The sequence below is a fragment of the Pocillopora verrucosa genome, chromosome 5, assembly GCF_036669915.1.
Source record: "Pocillopora verrucosa isolate sample1 chromosome 5, ASM3666991v2, whole genome shotgun sequence".
Lineage (NCBI taxonomy): Eukaryota > Metazoa > Cnidaria > Anthozoa > Scleractinia > Pocilloporidae > Pocillopora > Pocillopora verrucosa.
Genome location: NC_089316.1, coordinates 1500087 through 1515256, shown reverse-complemented (window position 1 = coordinate 1515256; position 15170 = coordinate 1500087). Strand labels below are relative to the sequence as shown.

At 35.1% G+C, this 15170-nt stretch overlaps 1 protein-coding gene across 2 annotated transcripts; it reads left to right on the top strand.

Annotated features, from left to right (window-relative positions):
• Positions 1-286: 286 nt before the first annotated feature.
• Positions 287-14898, top strand: LOC131783328 (ras association domain-containing protein 4). 2 transcript variants are annotated; one of them, XM_059100060.2, is made up of 13 exons: positions 287-431; positions 2817-3073; positions 5728-5822; positions 9314-9450; positions 9587-9665; positions 10338-10499; positions 10947-11057; positions 11455-11568; positions 12390-12441; positions 12646-12710; positions 12804-12860; positions 13322-13419; positions 13887-14898. In XM_059100060.2, the coding sequence occupies exons 1-13, from the start codon at positions 382-384 to the stop codon at positions 13945-13947; spliced, it is 1338 nt and encodes a 445-aa protein (XP_058956043.1). In that variant the 5' UTR covers positions 287-381; the 3' UTR covers positions 13948-14898. The 2 variants fall into 2 exon arrangements, with proteins under 2 accessions (XP_058956043.1, XP_058956045.1); XM_059100062.2 differs by lacking the exons at positions 287-431; positions 2817-3073 and adding an exon at positions 4960-5530.
• Positions 14899-15170: the final 272 nt, after the last annotated feature.

Below are 15170 nucleotides of genomic sequence, written 5' to 3'. Positions count from 1 at the left end.
CAAAACGGAAAGACACTAAAAATATGAATAAATTTTGTTTTCTTTCGGAAAGATAACCCTTCAAAGGGTCAATTCATATTTTCTTTTAATAATTCACGGAAATTCGAGTTAATGTCAAATATCGATATTAGACTTAGAAAAACTGAGCATCACATCTCTGATTGGGTGATAATTTCCCGCCAAAGTCTCGAGACACAACACATTTGTCAGCAATAATTATCGAAAACAGCTGTTTTGGAAAATACGACGCGAACCCGAGTTTTTGACAATTTGAAACTTATTTCAACCGCAGAAGCGACTGTTGTGAAAGCGATAAAAGCTCCTACCTCGAAAATCTCCGCAGCTTTGTATAATTTTTATAGTTATAGCTTTCTTCTCAAGATGATCGAACTGCTGAGAACATTGAAGAATTTCCTTCATTCTTCCTCTGGGTAAATATACATGGTTTTAATATTTCAACAAATTTAAATTTTTTCCGCTTGCTTTACAAACATGAATCTCATAACTAGTGTTTCAATTCACTCGAAGAAAAAGCTGTACATTCGTTTGTTTCTTTCTATTTTAAACTATCGATATTATATTAAAGTGCGACCGTATTTTTGTGCGGTTTTATAGAGAGACTTTAAAACAATCTCAATTCAGGAATACTTCTGGGCTATGTGGCCGTGAGTGCTTCTATCTTTGGTCTAGATTCCAAGAGAAGCCTTTGAATAGATCGAAAATGGGTTTAATGTCAGCAACGCCAATTTATGTAAATTCAGAGACGTGCAGCGGGAGAAGATTGCAACGATTTTGCTTCCTACATACAAGACCATAAATAACTAATTTTTGAAAGAAACTGAAAAAAAACAGCAGTTATGTTGAGCAAAAATATTTTTCTTTTTAATCAGGATAAAACTTTTGCCCTCTGTTTACTTTAAGTTTTTTCTTTTTCTGCATTTTTCAAGGCTGTACATGTGGTAGTTATAGCAGTTTCTCAGAATTTTTTTTTTGTTTTAGTCGGCTCCGTAAAATGGGAAAATGGCCATCTGAATTTATATAAATATAAATTGGTTTGGTCTTGGTTAGCTGTTGTAGTTCCGCGCAATCAAAAATAAATTCAGTTTGTCTCGCGATAGATTTATGCATCCAGAAAAAAATACACAAGGAAAAAATACATGCGATACAACTTGAGAACAATGTTGACGGCGTCGAAGGTTATTGTTTATCAAAAAAAAAAAAAAAACCCCGTTGAAAGGTTGCCGTCGCACAAACTATTATTCGCTCAATTTTTTATGATATTTTCGGACGGTTGTGTATTGAAACGAGCTGCACAAACACTGTGAAAATCTGCTGATAAGCTAGCAGGCTCTTCAAAATATTACACAGCGCACATTTAGAAGGATTATTTCATGGGCATCAACATCCAAGCGACTGTAGATGATGCATTTGAATAATTTGCGGGCGTTTCCCTTAGCAAAGCATTTCAACAGGTGTTATTATTTTGTTACAAAACTTCACTTGTTCTGACCAGAATTTATATAGTACTCTTACAGCAATATTACTTCTCCCATGATCAGCAATTTTTTCGTACAGTTAGTGATTGATCCTTTTCGTTTTCTCTAAATGCACAAGAGCGCTTGTTAAGACTATCTCCGTTTGCGTGTACAACAGGTGTTTAACTGAGATCCGTTGACGCATTGCACGGAGATATGGAAAGAAATATGGCAATCTTTGTTTTAAACTCGGTCTTCAATTAAAGAAAAAACGCCACCAGAATGACTCCGACACAATTTTGAGTCTCCCGTAAGTTCTAAAATCTCAGCTCTACCGACTGCACTGTTAAGAATCCGTCGTTGAGCGATGCCGCATAAAAAGATTTACATGAGGGAATCAGAGGCAGAGGAACCAACTCGTTACAGAACGGTAACAAAATTATGAATTTCGTCGGATTTTTTCCAATAATGTTTTTTGGCGCGCGACCGGCAAAATTGATTCGCTCACGTATGCTCGAGATTTGACCGCTTTGTTCATGCTAAGTGAGCATTTTTTTAAAAATCTATTGGTGCAACAGAAGAAATATTTGAGGAGCCAAGTCATTGGTTTAAGCGTTTTGAACAATTTGGAACTGAAGGCGATTTTTCTCGTGGCGAAAAGGATTAAAATATATTTTGACGTCCCGTTTTCATGTACTGCGTGTTATTAAAGTGGAACCAATGTTAGGCTTCTCTTTGTTACCATGACAACAAATTGAAAATCGTCTACCAGTTAAAGATTCGTTCTGCCTCTTTACCTTACCTGCCAGGGTTAGATTGCAATACATAAAATTTTTAAATCCTGATTGGCCAGATTTGTTGCTTTTCAACAGATGTTGTGCCTTCCTTACTGATAAATTTGAATTTTACGTTTAAAAAAAGTAATTCGCATAGATGAACAATTTCTCGATCAATTTATTTTTTAATTTGAACCAGATTTGGCCTGACAACCGATATAAATGCTATATTTTACCTCATATCTGGTGCCAATGGTAGATGGCAAAAGGTGTTAAATACCTCTTTTGTGCAGGTAACATAACCAGCTAACGCTAATATCAATGTGAGGTAACGCAATATCTGTCACGCAATACCTACGGAAACACGTCCTTTAATCATTTTCCCAACATTTGTATTATTCCGCTATTTGACACGAGCCAGAATGAAGAGGACTTCTCATCTGACAGTACCTAAAGTAAAAGTTTTCTCCGAAAAAGAGAGGTATCCCATTAATCCAACTTATCTTAAATTTACATGCGGTTGCTTCAAGATGGCCGGCTATTTCAATTTTCTCTTCTTCAACAGAAAAATGCCATCTGTTTACCACGAACATTGTGGCAAACCTGGACCGAAAAGCAACGATTATGTTCCTCCGCCTGAAGCGAGATATTTCAAGTCTCGGAGTGCTCCGAATTCCCCTTTAATGGGAGAACGGAGATCCGCTACCCCCAGGGACTCCCCGCGTCTTGCTCGAGAAGTACATCGACTTTCTGAGAAAGTGTCGCAAGTGAAAAGCCCGAGGTCCCCCAGAGTGGGACGAAGTAAATCTTTCAACTCTAAAGGTATGTACTGAAAAAATAACGCTAATATCATGTTTATAGAATCATATATTGCATTGTTACAACTTACATCACGTTCTTTACGGATTCTCTCTCGGTTCGGTCTCTTTATTACACATCGTGAAGCTAGGATAGCCTAACGCCAATATTCTAATCTTTATCAGTTTATCTTCATACCTATCTCTGCTTTGTTCACATTCATAGATTTATGAAAGGCGCTAGATCTAATTAACTTTTTGTGACTTGTTTTCAAATTTGAAAATATAAGATTTCGGGGTTTACAATTTGTTAAAGCACTTATCCAAGGACGTTTGACTCAAAATAGAGTACCAATTAAGATATATTTTTGATATTGCTTTAACAAGCACTAGCACAATTATTGCCTTAAAACTTTGACTTCAGCGCCCATTTTAAGCTAAACCGATTCTGTAAACTTTGCTAATTGCTCCGCACTCCATCGACAGCTTTTATAATTTGTTGTCATTTTTTATAGTCAACTTTCAGTTAAGCTATTCAGATAAGTTATAGGGAAGATTAGAAGGAGTAACAAATATCGAAAACAGTTCGGGAATGCTATATCGCATTAAGAAGGCAAACATAACATATTGCCTTAATGAATCATGCTATTAAGGTATATCCTACGTCGGGCTGTTTAAAGTATCTAAGTCACAGGTACTGTGTTGGTCATAAATATATTAGTTGTTTAACATCATTAGAAAAAACCAGACAGGTTCATGGCTTTTTTCCAATCAAAATATCTTCCGCAATACCCAGTCCCCTCTTTCTTAATCCTCGCTAATTTTTGCATGCAAAAGACTGGGATGGAGGTTGCCTTCGCAATCAGGTTTAGTCTTGGCTCTTCTTTGTCTAGATAAAACGCATTACTGATGCAATACATGTTGGGTTTATTGTTACTGGGCTGTACTCCTGATTGAGAGGTCCCGCTTCAAGCCCTGGCCGGGTCATTGAGTAAGACCAAGAACAAAAAAGGGACGTTATTTTATCTTGATAAGACACACTGCCTTACTCTACCCGGGAGCATAAATATCTGCTCATAAGACTGGCTGGTTTTACAGGTTTTTTACAGTAAAAAATAACCAACTGTCCAAATAACCGTACAATATCGCAGGATACTTGTACTCTATTCAGTTGGATAATAAAAATAGATAATACAGCTCTCTCAATGGAATCTTAACAAAGGCAGCGAGTGTGGCAGGGGTAAGCTGGGATGGATTGTAATCCTCTCTAGGTGGGGAAGCAATGTTCAGAGTCGCTCCGTGTCAATGAGGATAAGCTTCGGTCATATGCGTCATTAATCTTTAAGCTACCTCAAAGTTTTACTGCATCTATGGACGTGAATGAAGAAGGGTAATTGAGAGTGCATGATGCAGTTTTAAACTGGAAGAAATTAAAATCTAAAACCAACCACTCGCTCTGAAGTCTGTATTTTCTCTTCCCCCTCTCTATTTCTTATTTTTTTATTATCATTTTGGCTCACCTCTTTCTGGCTGGGCCTACTTTTTTCCTAGGGAGGGGGAGGTATCAAACTGTTATCTTGAATAGGTTTCTTTCGGCCCTTGAAAAAGAAGACACTTAGCAAGAGCAGTGTTTTTCAGAGTTTCTTCAGAAACGTACCGCGGGTGACATAACGCTCTGCGTTTATTATCATGCAGGGAAGAATTTTAGGTTAAAGAGATTTTTCGAAAGGTTTTGTTTATTTTGTTAATAGCAAAGGAATACGGCAACAAAAAATGTTCGGCATTTATGTAAACCCGGGTAAATTTTTCAACCATTCTGTTTCTAATGTTCCAGTCGTTTTTCCTTTTTTCCTCATCCTCTCCTTGTTTCCCATTATTTTTCTTTTGTTCGTTTTCTATAAAAAAAAATTGTTGTATTTACACCGTTATCTCGCACTCGCGGATTTTTCCATTTAGAAAAGATTGAAAAAAATTGTTTACAATACACTCGAGGAGACAAATTCTTACGACATGACCAAGAGCTCATAGCGAAAGTTATATTTAGATAGTTTGACACGGAAAATTTATATGAAATTCTTTGACTCTGCATCAAAATTCTGTGTTAATAGTAATAGTGTAATAATATTTATTATATGTTACGCGCATGTTACATGTGCATATGATCAAATGCGCGATTAAAAAAATTTGCTAGACAAGTCGCCCAAAAATAGGTTACAGGAAACGATTTGTGGCTTTGAGTGTTTTAGAGTCTTGTCAACCTATGCTCTGCTGGCCTTCTGTGTGTTGTGACTGAGTCAAATCCCCACTCCACCCTAGACAGAGCAGCTCTTTTGGTCTGTTTTTAGCGTGACGTCATTGGCAGCTTTGCACCTTGCCCGCGAGTACGAAGAATTCATAATCGTATGTCGAGGCTCGAGAGGTCAAATCTAGCGGCAAAACGCGATGACTGAATGTCACAAGTGCGGTAAATTGGTATATTTTGGTAAGTTTAGTAGTTTGAAAACAAAATACCGCACATAGTTTGAAAAGTAATGCTTTCGATGTAGCAAGAAAGCGTGATCAATTTTGATCCGCCTGGAATCGATTGCCGGAACGGGGACCGATGACAAATTACCTTGACACGGCGGTCTTCGCTTGGGAAAATTTTTCCTTGTGATGTATTTGTGTGATATTTTGCAGCGGAACAGAGGAACTCTCTGGGAAAAGTCTGGCATCCTGGCTGTTTGCGATGCGAAGAATGCGGTAAACGATTAAACCCTGGCCAACATTCAGAGGTATAGTACTGCATTAACTTGATTTCACTGAGTGGTTTGCTCAATTAAATAACGCATTATTTGTCAGTTCTTCTGGTCGATATACATTTTTTCCAGTAGAAGAGGCAATAAAAGAGTTATATTTTGTAGTATTCTGTAATCAAATTCAAGAAACGAAATACTTTTTCTAAATCGTGTATGCACTTATAAACATTAACTCGAACGAAAATTTTTCTGAAGAATATTAGGCCTAACGTTTAAAACCTTTGCGTCCGGGTGCAAAATTTCACGATAATGTTTCATGAAGTTTATGTATGACGGCTGTATAAGCTCCTGGAGTATGTTGTCTGGTGGGTTCTTTTCACGCTTTTTGAAAACCTCTGTACGAGATAAATGCTATAAATATTGTTAATATAGTAATGTTCGCTCAGTCTATTAAATTGCGTGTTAAAGGTGTATCACGCGATTATTTTTTTTTTTTTGAGCTGGGTGCGATGGGCCGTAGATCAGTGCATTACGATAAATAAAACCCAGCTCTCAGATAAAAGGAAGAATAAGCAACTTGCCTGTTTGTTTAATTATTAGTGCGATTAACTTTGTAAAATAAACTTATTTTTGATTCAAAATATTTTTGTCATTCATATGGAAGTTTATGTCCGACAATGATAAAATTTCAACCTGTCAAAGTCCAGGGCTTAGCTGTTTATTTTACAAATAAAAAAATTAGCTTTTTGGTCTTAATTTAGTTTAAGTAAGGTAGATAACAGCCAAAACATTCTTGACCACAGCAACTCGTTGTAGGTCAAATATTTGTAATGTTACTTCGAGTGGGTGTTCTAGACGCTAATGTTTTTCCTTTGGGTGCTTTCTATGAATAACCGCCAGGTCTATTTCTAGCCAGTTGCTAGTGATTTTATGTCAAAGATATGATTGTGAATTTGTTGTAAATTCATCTTTGCAACATCATTTTTGAGATCACACTGAAGATTTTCACAAGTAACAAATTTTGGTCAGGGTATTTCAGAGTTCAAAAACATTGGGCCAGTTATTCCCACAAGTTTTAGCCTTTTGTTTGGCAAAACTGAATTCCGAGCCATCTTCAATAATTTTCATAAAAGCTTTTTCTAACCTTTTTCTTATAGACAAATCTGCTAGTCTATTGTTGTAAAACTGCTGTCTGAGTTGAACTGGCCTCACCAAATGTTTCAACTTATTTTCAGTCAAGATTTGAAAGTAATTGGAGATCTATTTAATTTTGTTACACTTTGCTTGAACATTTTGATCAGATTGGTCTACTCAATAATCATCTGCCATTTGTGACTTATCGGATACAAAACTTAAACCCGACACTTTCTTCTTCCTGTACATGAGACATTATACCTGTATTCATCTGAAATCTATATTGCTTTCTTGTGATATTTTCTTTCATTTTTGAATGGCCACTGTCATTATGTTGGTTATAATTTTTGGTTTAACGATAGTTGTTTGCAATGTGGCCTATGTAGGCTTTTCTAGATGTTAGCTTTTTTCTTGGCCAGAAAAATCTGATGAAAGAGCTGTGACATAATAGTTGGGTATATGTTGTTAACCAATCACATTTTTTCCTTTTTCTGATTTGGGCAAGTAATCATAAATATTATTAATGTAATATTTTAGGTTATTACAGCATGTACATACTATGTTTTTGTATTAAGAAGAAAGGGTCAAGTTTGTTTCTTATAAAATGAACATTTGTTGGTCAAATTTCAGAAAAATTTTCGCAGAAGCTTCCTTTTTGCAGGGAAACAACCATTTCCCCTCTGCTTCTGCCAAAAAGAAATTTGTAATCATCATGCTTAAAATGAGTCCACATTTTTTTCCTTGGTCCATTCCAAGATTCCAGTTCCTATTTTTCCATTTCCTGTAATGATGCAATGCAGGTTAGTGTTTCTTGACTTGCATTGTTCTCGGTCAACTATGGAAGCAGACGCATTTTTGATGATTCAACGAAGGGTTCCTCGTCTGTTGTCAAACTGGGTGGTAAATAAGCCTTTCTCTGTCTTTTTCTGTGTCTTTTATGATGTGAATTTCTGGTTTTGTTGATAAATATGCCATCATCGTTGTGGTTAAATGTTACAAGTTAAAACAGCACGATATAACATCATACCTCCATTGACAGAGGTCTTTGTTATCAGAGATCCAAACATTCGGACTCGATCTCTCATATAGGTAAATTTAATATGGCCACTTTTTGTTTCTGGCATAAAATAACTAAATTTAGCGGAAATTTGTGACAAGAAAAAGTCAGAATGATTTCACATTTAGCGGAAAGAAATATTCATACGACACACATGTGAAGTCCTGCTTATTCATAGTACTTGTACCTGTCTATTCATAGTACTTGTATTTGGCTGCTGTCCGAAGTCATTTTGTTTATGATTTGAATTTTAAGAGAAAAGCTAACAGTTTTGAAGAGTTAAATCAGTCAATTCTCAATGGTTTCTTTAGAAAAAATATTTTTAATTTCAAATATTACGAATTTAAGTATTTTTCCTATAAATAGAAGTTACAGCATTATTTTTGTAATAGATGGTTTACCTAACCTCTGACAGTCGTATTTTATCATTTTTTTCTCAGTTAATTTTGTACTAGAATATTTATTTTACACAGTTTATGAGAAAAGCATCTATCATTCGTGAAAGTGTTAAAATTACAAATACAAGATCAATAGGTATCATAACTAGAATACTCAAAACATAATTCTGTGGCAAGATAATTTGTGTTGAAGTTAAATTGTTCTTATCAATCATGTTGAGGAAGAATTTTTAACTACTAAGTGAAGTGCAGCACATTGTATATGCCAATATTGTGAGTGGACTTTGGAAATATTTACTGACAGGAATTAGATATCTTTGGGTACAGTCATATCATTTGTAGCCCTTAACCCTTTAACTCCCATGAGTGACCAAGACAGAATTTCTACTTACAATATTAATACAATATCAACTAGATAAGTGATGAGAATGAAGAAAAATATCAATTTGGGGATAATTAGTTAATTCTCTGAACTAACATGATGAGAATTGTATGGTTGACAGAAAGGAGAATTACAAATTTGATCTGGGAGTTAAAGGGTTAAATTCTTGGGGACTTTTTTCATAAGCATATGACTGTCAGCTTCATGTATTATTATTTAAATTCTTATTTTCATGATATGATAGGCGAAGACTTCCATGAGTGTTAATGAAGAGATTATTGATTGTTATTCATGTGCAAGTTTCCAAGCTAAAAGTTTGGTAACTCAAAGTATTAGTGATTGTAGCATTTTCACTACATACTATTGGTCCCCTTTGAGCTAGAAGGTCAACTGGATGTATCATCTTTATTTGAAAATGGCTGCATCATGAGACCAAAACATTATCCTTCACAATAGATTTGTTCACTTAATTTAACTTTACTTAATTTGGACAATCAAATGATAACATGACTTTTTGATATATTATATTTGATTCTGATATTTTATGCCTTTGCAGCACAGAGGAATTCCCTATTGTAATATTCCATGCTACAGCTTGTTATTTGGCCCAGGTGGATATGGCAGAGGAGGAACAGAATCATATCAATATTTAGCAGATGATAAGCTTACACCAGCTGAATTGGACGCCATTAGGTATACATACCTTTTATTTATGATTTTATAGTTTCATGTCATTCAGACAATGTCCAGCCAAGAGTTTTGATCATTTTTAACTTTTTGCATGGGTTTTCCTGTTGTTCTATTTATTTACTATGTAATTTGTTTTTAGGAATGAAATTATTCCAAAGCTGAAGGAGTATAATACATTTTTTGAGTCACGTAAAGCTCTACAGTTAACAAGCAAAGAGGTAAAACTAATAATCATTCTGTAGCAAGACTAATAAAGTCATGGAACTTACCAGGTAATCCTTCAACTTGCACAAGTGACTAAGAGAGAATTTCTTCATACAATATCAATACAATATCAAACAGACAAACGGTGAGAATAAAGAAAAATATCAACCAGAAGGTTATCAGCTGGTCTAATACCAAATTCTCTTAATTATCAACCAAAGAATTGTATAGCAGACAGTAAAGAGAATTACTAATGAGCTTACAGGAGAGAAAGGATTGAGTTAATATAATAGAAATAAACGAAACTCTGAAAGGATGATTTTTATCTTAAAGATTATAAAGGAACAAATTGTGTTCTCTGATTATTATTATAGAAATTTTTCCAAAAATCTCTAAATTACTAAAATTGAGTCACAACTAAGGAAAGAATTCTATCACAATGCACTGTGTTCTCAGGCAAAACACTTGAATGTCACAATATTACTCTCCAACCAAGAAAATATTTGAGTATTAGCACAGTGCAGGAGGACCTAACAAAGTGCAGGTGGACAATCTGTGTTGGTCTGGCATCCCAACCGCTTGGAAAATCAATACTTCTTGTTGCGCCATGCCACAGAAGCTGTGATAGACTCTTGCAGATGTGCATGTCATTTTTTTTTATATATATTTTGCCTTTTCTCACTTAGCTCAGTGGCAGACTCATACTTGAGGGGGTACTCAAGATTTACTGGGGTTTGAAGGTGCCTGTTACACTTGCAAGTCACAACTTGTCATATTGGAGGAGACGCTCACAGAAAGAACAGAATGGTTACAGAGGATCGGCTGTTAACAGAGTTAAAGATGGAATTGTAAGTGGGTTTGCTTGAAAAAGAAGGAAGCTCTGTAGAGTCCAGTTTCTTGTTATATTTTAATTGCAGTATCACATGATTTCCCAGCATTTAAAGGATTATTTCTTTGACCAGAATTCTTGCTTGAGTAAGCAAGAATTCTGCATTTAGTGTACTATTCTTTTCTCAGTTTATAACTTTTAAATTTCTCATTGCCTGTCTGCCTGACAATGTACTAGATTGATAAAGAGAAATTCCACTCTGATTTCTCACAATTGATTTTCAAAGAAATTGGTGTGGCATTAGTGCTAGGTCCACATATAAATTTGTCCTTGATAGCAGCACTCCTAGTCACTCATGCTACTTGGGATAGGTTCCAGCTGCTATGCTGGACAAGAGGTTGAACTTACATTTATTATAACAGTAACTATTTTTTTTTTCATTTTGCCTTTAACTGAATATCTACAGAGACCAAGGACAAGTAGTTTAGAGAAGATTCTAGCCAGGCGCCGGTCCATTAATAACAAAAATATTCCAGATGCAGGAGATCAGAAAACTATTCTTGATTTCACAGTTCAGGTGAGAGCATTATCTTTTGGTGTAAGATAACTTCAGTTTTATCTAAATTCTTTACAGGTCACTGGTTTGTTTTAATTGATACTCTTGGACCTTTAACTGTTAGTGCCTGTGAAAGTGTTGGTGAACTGTAGCAAAGGCAAGAGAAAGTACCCAACTTCTGAAAGTATTTTGAGCATCAGCAAAGGATCATGCTGTCTTAAGAGAAGCAACCCTTTCTTCAAAGTATATGAACTTGCAATCTCTTGACATGGCTAATTACATCTTTCTTTACAATAGCAATGTTTGTTCATCAACAAATGAGTTAACAATTATGCAACTGTGGAAGACAAAATATGTGGCTTATATCATGAAAGTGACAGCAATAGTATTTTGTTGAGCCATGTTTTGTCATCAACAGTCCCCAGAAGGTCACACAACATTTATTCCTCCTTATGGGACTTCAACAAATTTGCGTGTGACAAGCAGAACCAAAACAAGAGAAGTTATAAAAATGCTGATGACTAAATTCCAGGTTTGAGAGCATTTACTGATAATTCTTATGATCTAAATGTGAGGTTTTTTTTTTAATGATGTAATTGAGGAACAATTTTCAGAAGGATGTCACAAGTTATCTTAGATGACTTTTCTTTTTCTTCACTGCACTCTATGATTGATTGAGAAAACTCCTGTCTACCCTGTCGGCCAATCAGATGCAAAATTGGGTCTGGTTGAAACTTTACTTTGAATTCCTTCCTCATTTTCTTCTGGTCATGTTAACCTTTGGTGTGATAAGCTCTCAGTGGTGATTTCTTCCGTTTTGACTTTCTGATCCTTGATCCCAAAGTTTTTCTTTTAAAAAAAAATGCCCTTTGGTCTGAAAAAGTTGAAAGTGGATTTCTTCATTCTGTATCACAGGTTTTCTTTTTTCAAACTTTGAATAACTCTTGTCAGATATTACCATAGTAAGAAGCTTCATATACCCGCATTCCTTTGATGATAACTCAGATAATATTATCTGAAATGTCCTGGGTAAAAGAAAATATTAGAGTAGTAAGGAGCTATCAATGAACAAAGCTGCTGATTTTTGAAGTATTCAATCAAGTCTTGGAACACACTGTAAAACAGCACTCGCTAGCCAAGGATTTTGATGAAGGAAGTCTTTTTCATCTGTTTTTCAAATTTTGCCTACTATTTAGGAGTTATGTTTTTGTGGTGGGCCACTGCTATTTCAGAAAAATTTCTTATTTGGGGAAGTCAGACAATGGGAAGTCTATCATTGCTTTAAAATATGACCAAATGCTGCTCCCACCTCACTATAAATCTGAAATATTTGTCCCTGTGTCTCTTTATTAGATCACTGATGCACCTCAGAAATTTAATCTTTATGCTGTATATGACAATGGGTGTAAGTACTCTATTATTTGTAGCATTCTTTACTTCATCAAGTCAGTTTGTCTCACAAAGATCCGTGGGATGCCCGCATTTTTCAACTTGCTCAGATTTCAGTCATTTGTTTTGCATGTGACATGATAATTCACTACAACAATCTGATGAATTTGGGTGTGAAATCCACGCCTCTTACATCTAGGTTTATCCTTTTTTTTAACAGCAATTAGACAACTTCAAAAGGAAGAATTCCCTCTATATTGTCGCCTTTTGTTGGGGCCCAGTGAGGTAAAGTATAGCCTGGAAGACAAATCAAAACAATCTTGAATTGAAACTTTACATTTTTATCAATTAGTAATGCTTCAATTTGTGATTTTTTAGGAGGCAGCTAAGATATTTGTTATGGAGGCTGATGATACTAATAATATATCTCATGAGGTTAGTTCATCAAAGAATTATTCTTTCCTTTTAATTTGCTTTTTAAAATTTTTCAAGAATAGAGATCTTTCTTGTATGATTAGTCACATCATTTTAATCTTCCACTTTCAGATCTGATTGAGTAATTTTATTTTTCAGCTGTTACACAATTTCTTATAATAAATTTACTGCTATTATTAAAATTTTTATTAGATAGGTGTCTTTCTGGTTAAATGCAATCCTCTTTTAAGACAAAAGCTTAACTTTTTCCCAAAGTCCATCAATTCCCAAGAGTATAAATGAGTACAGTGAACCTCGAGCAACACATGAAAAAATGGTGGGGGAGGAGATGGTAATCTGCTTTGTACTAAAGTGGGGAGAAGATGCTTCCTGGAACAGAAACCTAAGATTAGTTACAGCAGTTTTGTGCCTCTTGTTCTCTTAGACTGTACCCTACTGTAGCTTGCTTTTGTTTGTGTTAGGTTGCACAATACATTCATTTTGCCATGCCTGTGTTACAAGCCTTCCTGGAAAAATATCAGGAAGAAGAGGAAAGAGAAGTTGAGAGAGTGAAAGAGTGGTAGGTACTTTATCTCATTTGATCTTGTTGTCTGATTGTCCAGGTGAGAGTAGTCCTGATAATGACTGTTGTTGCTTGTGGAGGCTGATGTTTCTACAACTTCAGCTAAGCTTTAGAGAACATCAATCACCACTTTCGACAATGGCCAGGACTACACTCATTTGGACAGTCAGAATACACTATCACATGTTAGCCCCGGTTCAAACCATATACTATAGTTCAATCATTTATTTTTTATATGTAGTGACATAAATGTCAGTACAAGTTTTTCCTGGTTCATTTATATGCTACTGCTGGAAAAATTTGTATCAGAACAAGTTGAAATGGCAAGTAATTAGTTTGGTTGCTTTGCAAAAGTGATAATTTGATTGTGGTTCTAAATCTTGTAATGGTATAATGTAAGGAGCAAAAGACAAAGCTTTGTTAGGTTTTATATATTAATCTGTTGGTTTATCTAATGTTTTTAGTTACAAGCTTTACAAGCAGAAGCTTCAAGAGAGGCTTGCAGAAATATCCACTGCTGTATAACACAATGGCTGTCCAATAACCAGGAGCATTTTAATATAATGATATTTTTATGTATTTCAAATAAATATTATTTATTTGTTTAAAGAGATTAAGCCTTGTAAGTAAGTCAATAAATTTTTATTAATTTAATAATGCAACAGCTTTGTAAAGATGACAGGTTAAATGGCTATGTTTTTTTTGTAAAAAATGTACATACTTTTCTGTATTTTAATTATGGAACAGATAAACAGAAAGTTAGGACAGAGAGAGAAAATTGAGGTGGTGTTAGGAGTTTGTCAATTCTACGCCAGTTATCTATGTACGTTTGAACAGAAATTGAAGTTTATTTCCTCAGACATTCAAGAAATACCACTTCTGATATTTTCTGAGGTGTTTTCAGTTGTTTTATAGTTAATAATTTTCATTGACAAATTTGATTGCTCTGTTTTCCACCCTTACACAGTTTTCACTTAGAATAATGTATTGAATTTAGCCTTTATATGAGTGGTTCAGAAATTAAACCCCTGTTGAGAAAACTAGCCAAAAATACCTCTAGTGGAATTGAGAAATTCTAAGTCCTACATCCCACATCTACCAGTTAATCACTTCTGGGAGTTAAAGGATAAATTTTTCTTGAAGAGACCTAAATGGTAGTTCTGAGGTGGTATAATGAGGTGACATGAGTGGCATGAAGGGGCCTGGTAGCCAAATTAATGATATAATAGCCTCCCCCGGTGTGCCAGCTTGGATTGAGGTCTGCCTTCTCTTCTGTTGTTAGTGAACAAACTTTTTTAACCCAGAGTATGTATTCCTGGCCAACTGTCTGGAAAAATTAAATATCAGTGCTTAAAAGTAATTGAAAATCTTTTAACTCTCAGACCAAGGGCACCATACTGGACACTGTTTTGATAGATTGAGGGTTGAACTTAAGTTGAGTTGAAAAATGAATTAAACCAATTTTATTTTGGATCATCTTTGTGTCTGTTTGTGCATTATTACAACAAAACAACTAATCATCTCAGTAACATTGTCAGTAAGATGCTGCTGGAAGAGCTTTCCCAGGAATTCCACCCCTGTTTTATGAGTGAAAGTTTGTTTAAAATATTGCTCATCACATTAACTTGAGGCATCAGTGGCCATTTCATCTTCCTCTACGCAATTATGACCGAAGAGCTGCTCAAGGTTTTGGAGAATGTTGTTCCAAAATTACTTAAAATTTTTCTCCTTTGTTCCCATATATAAAA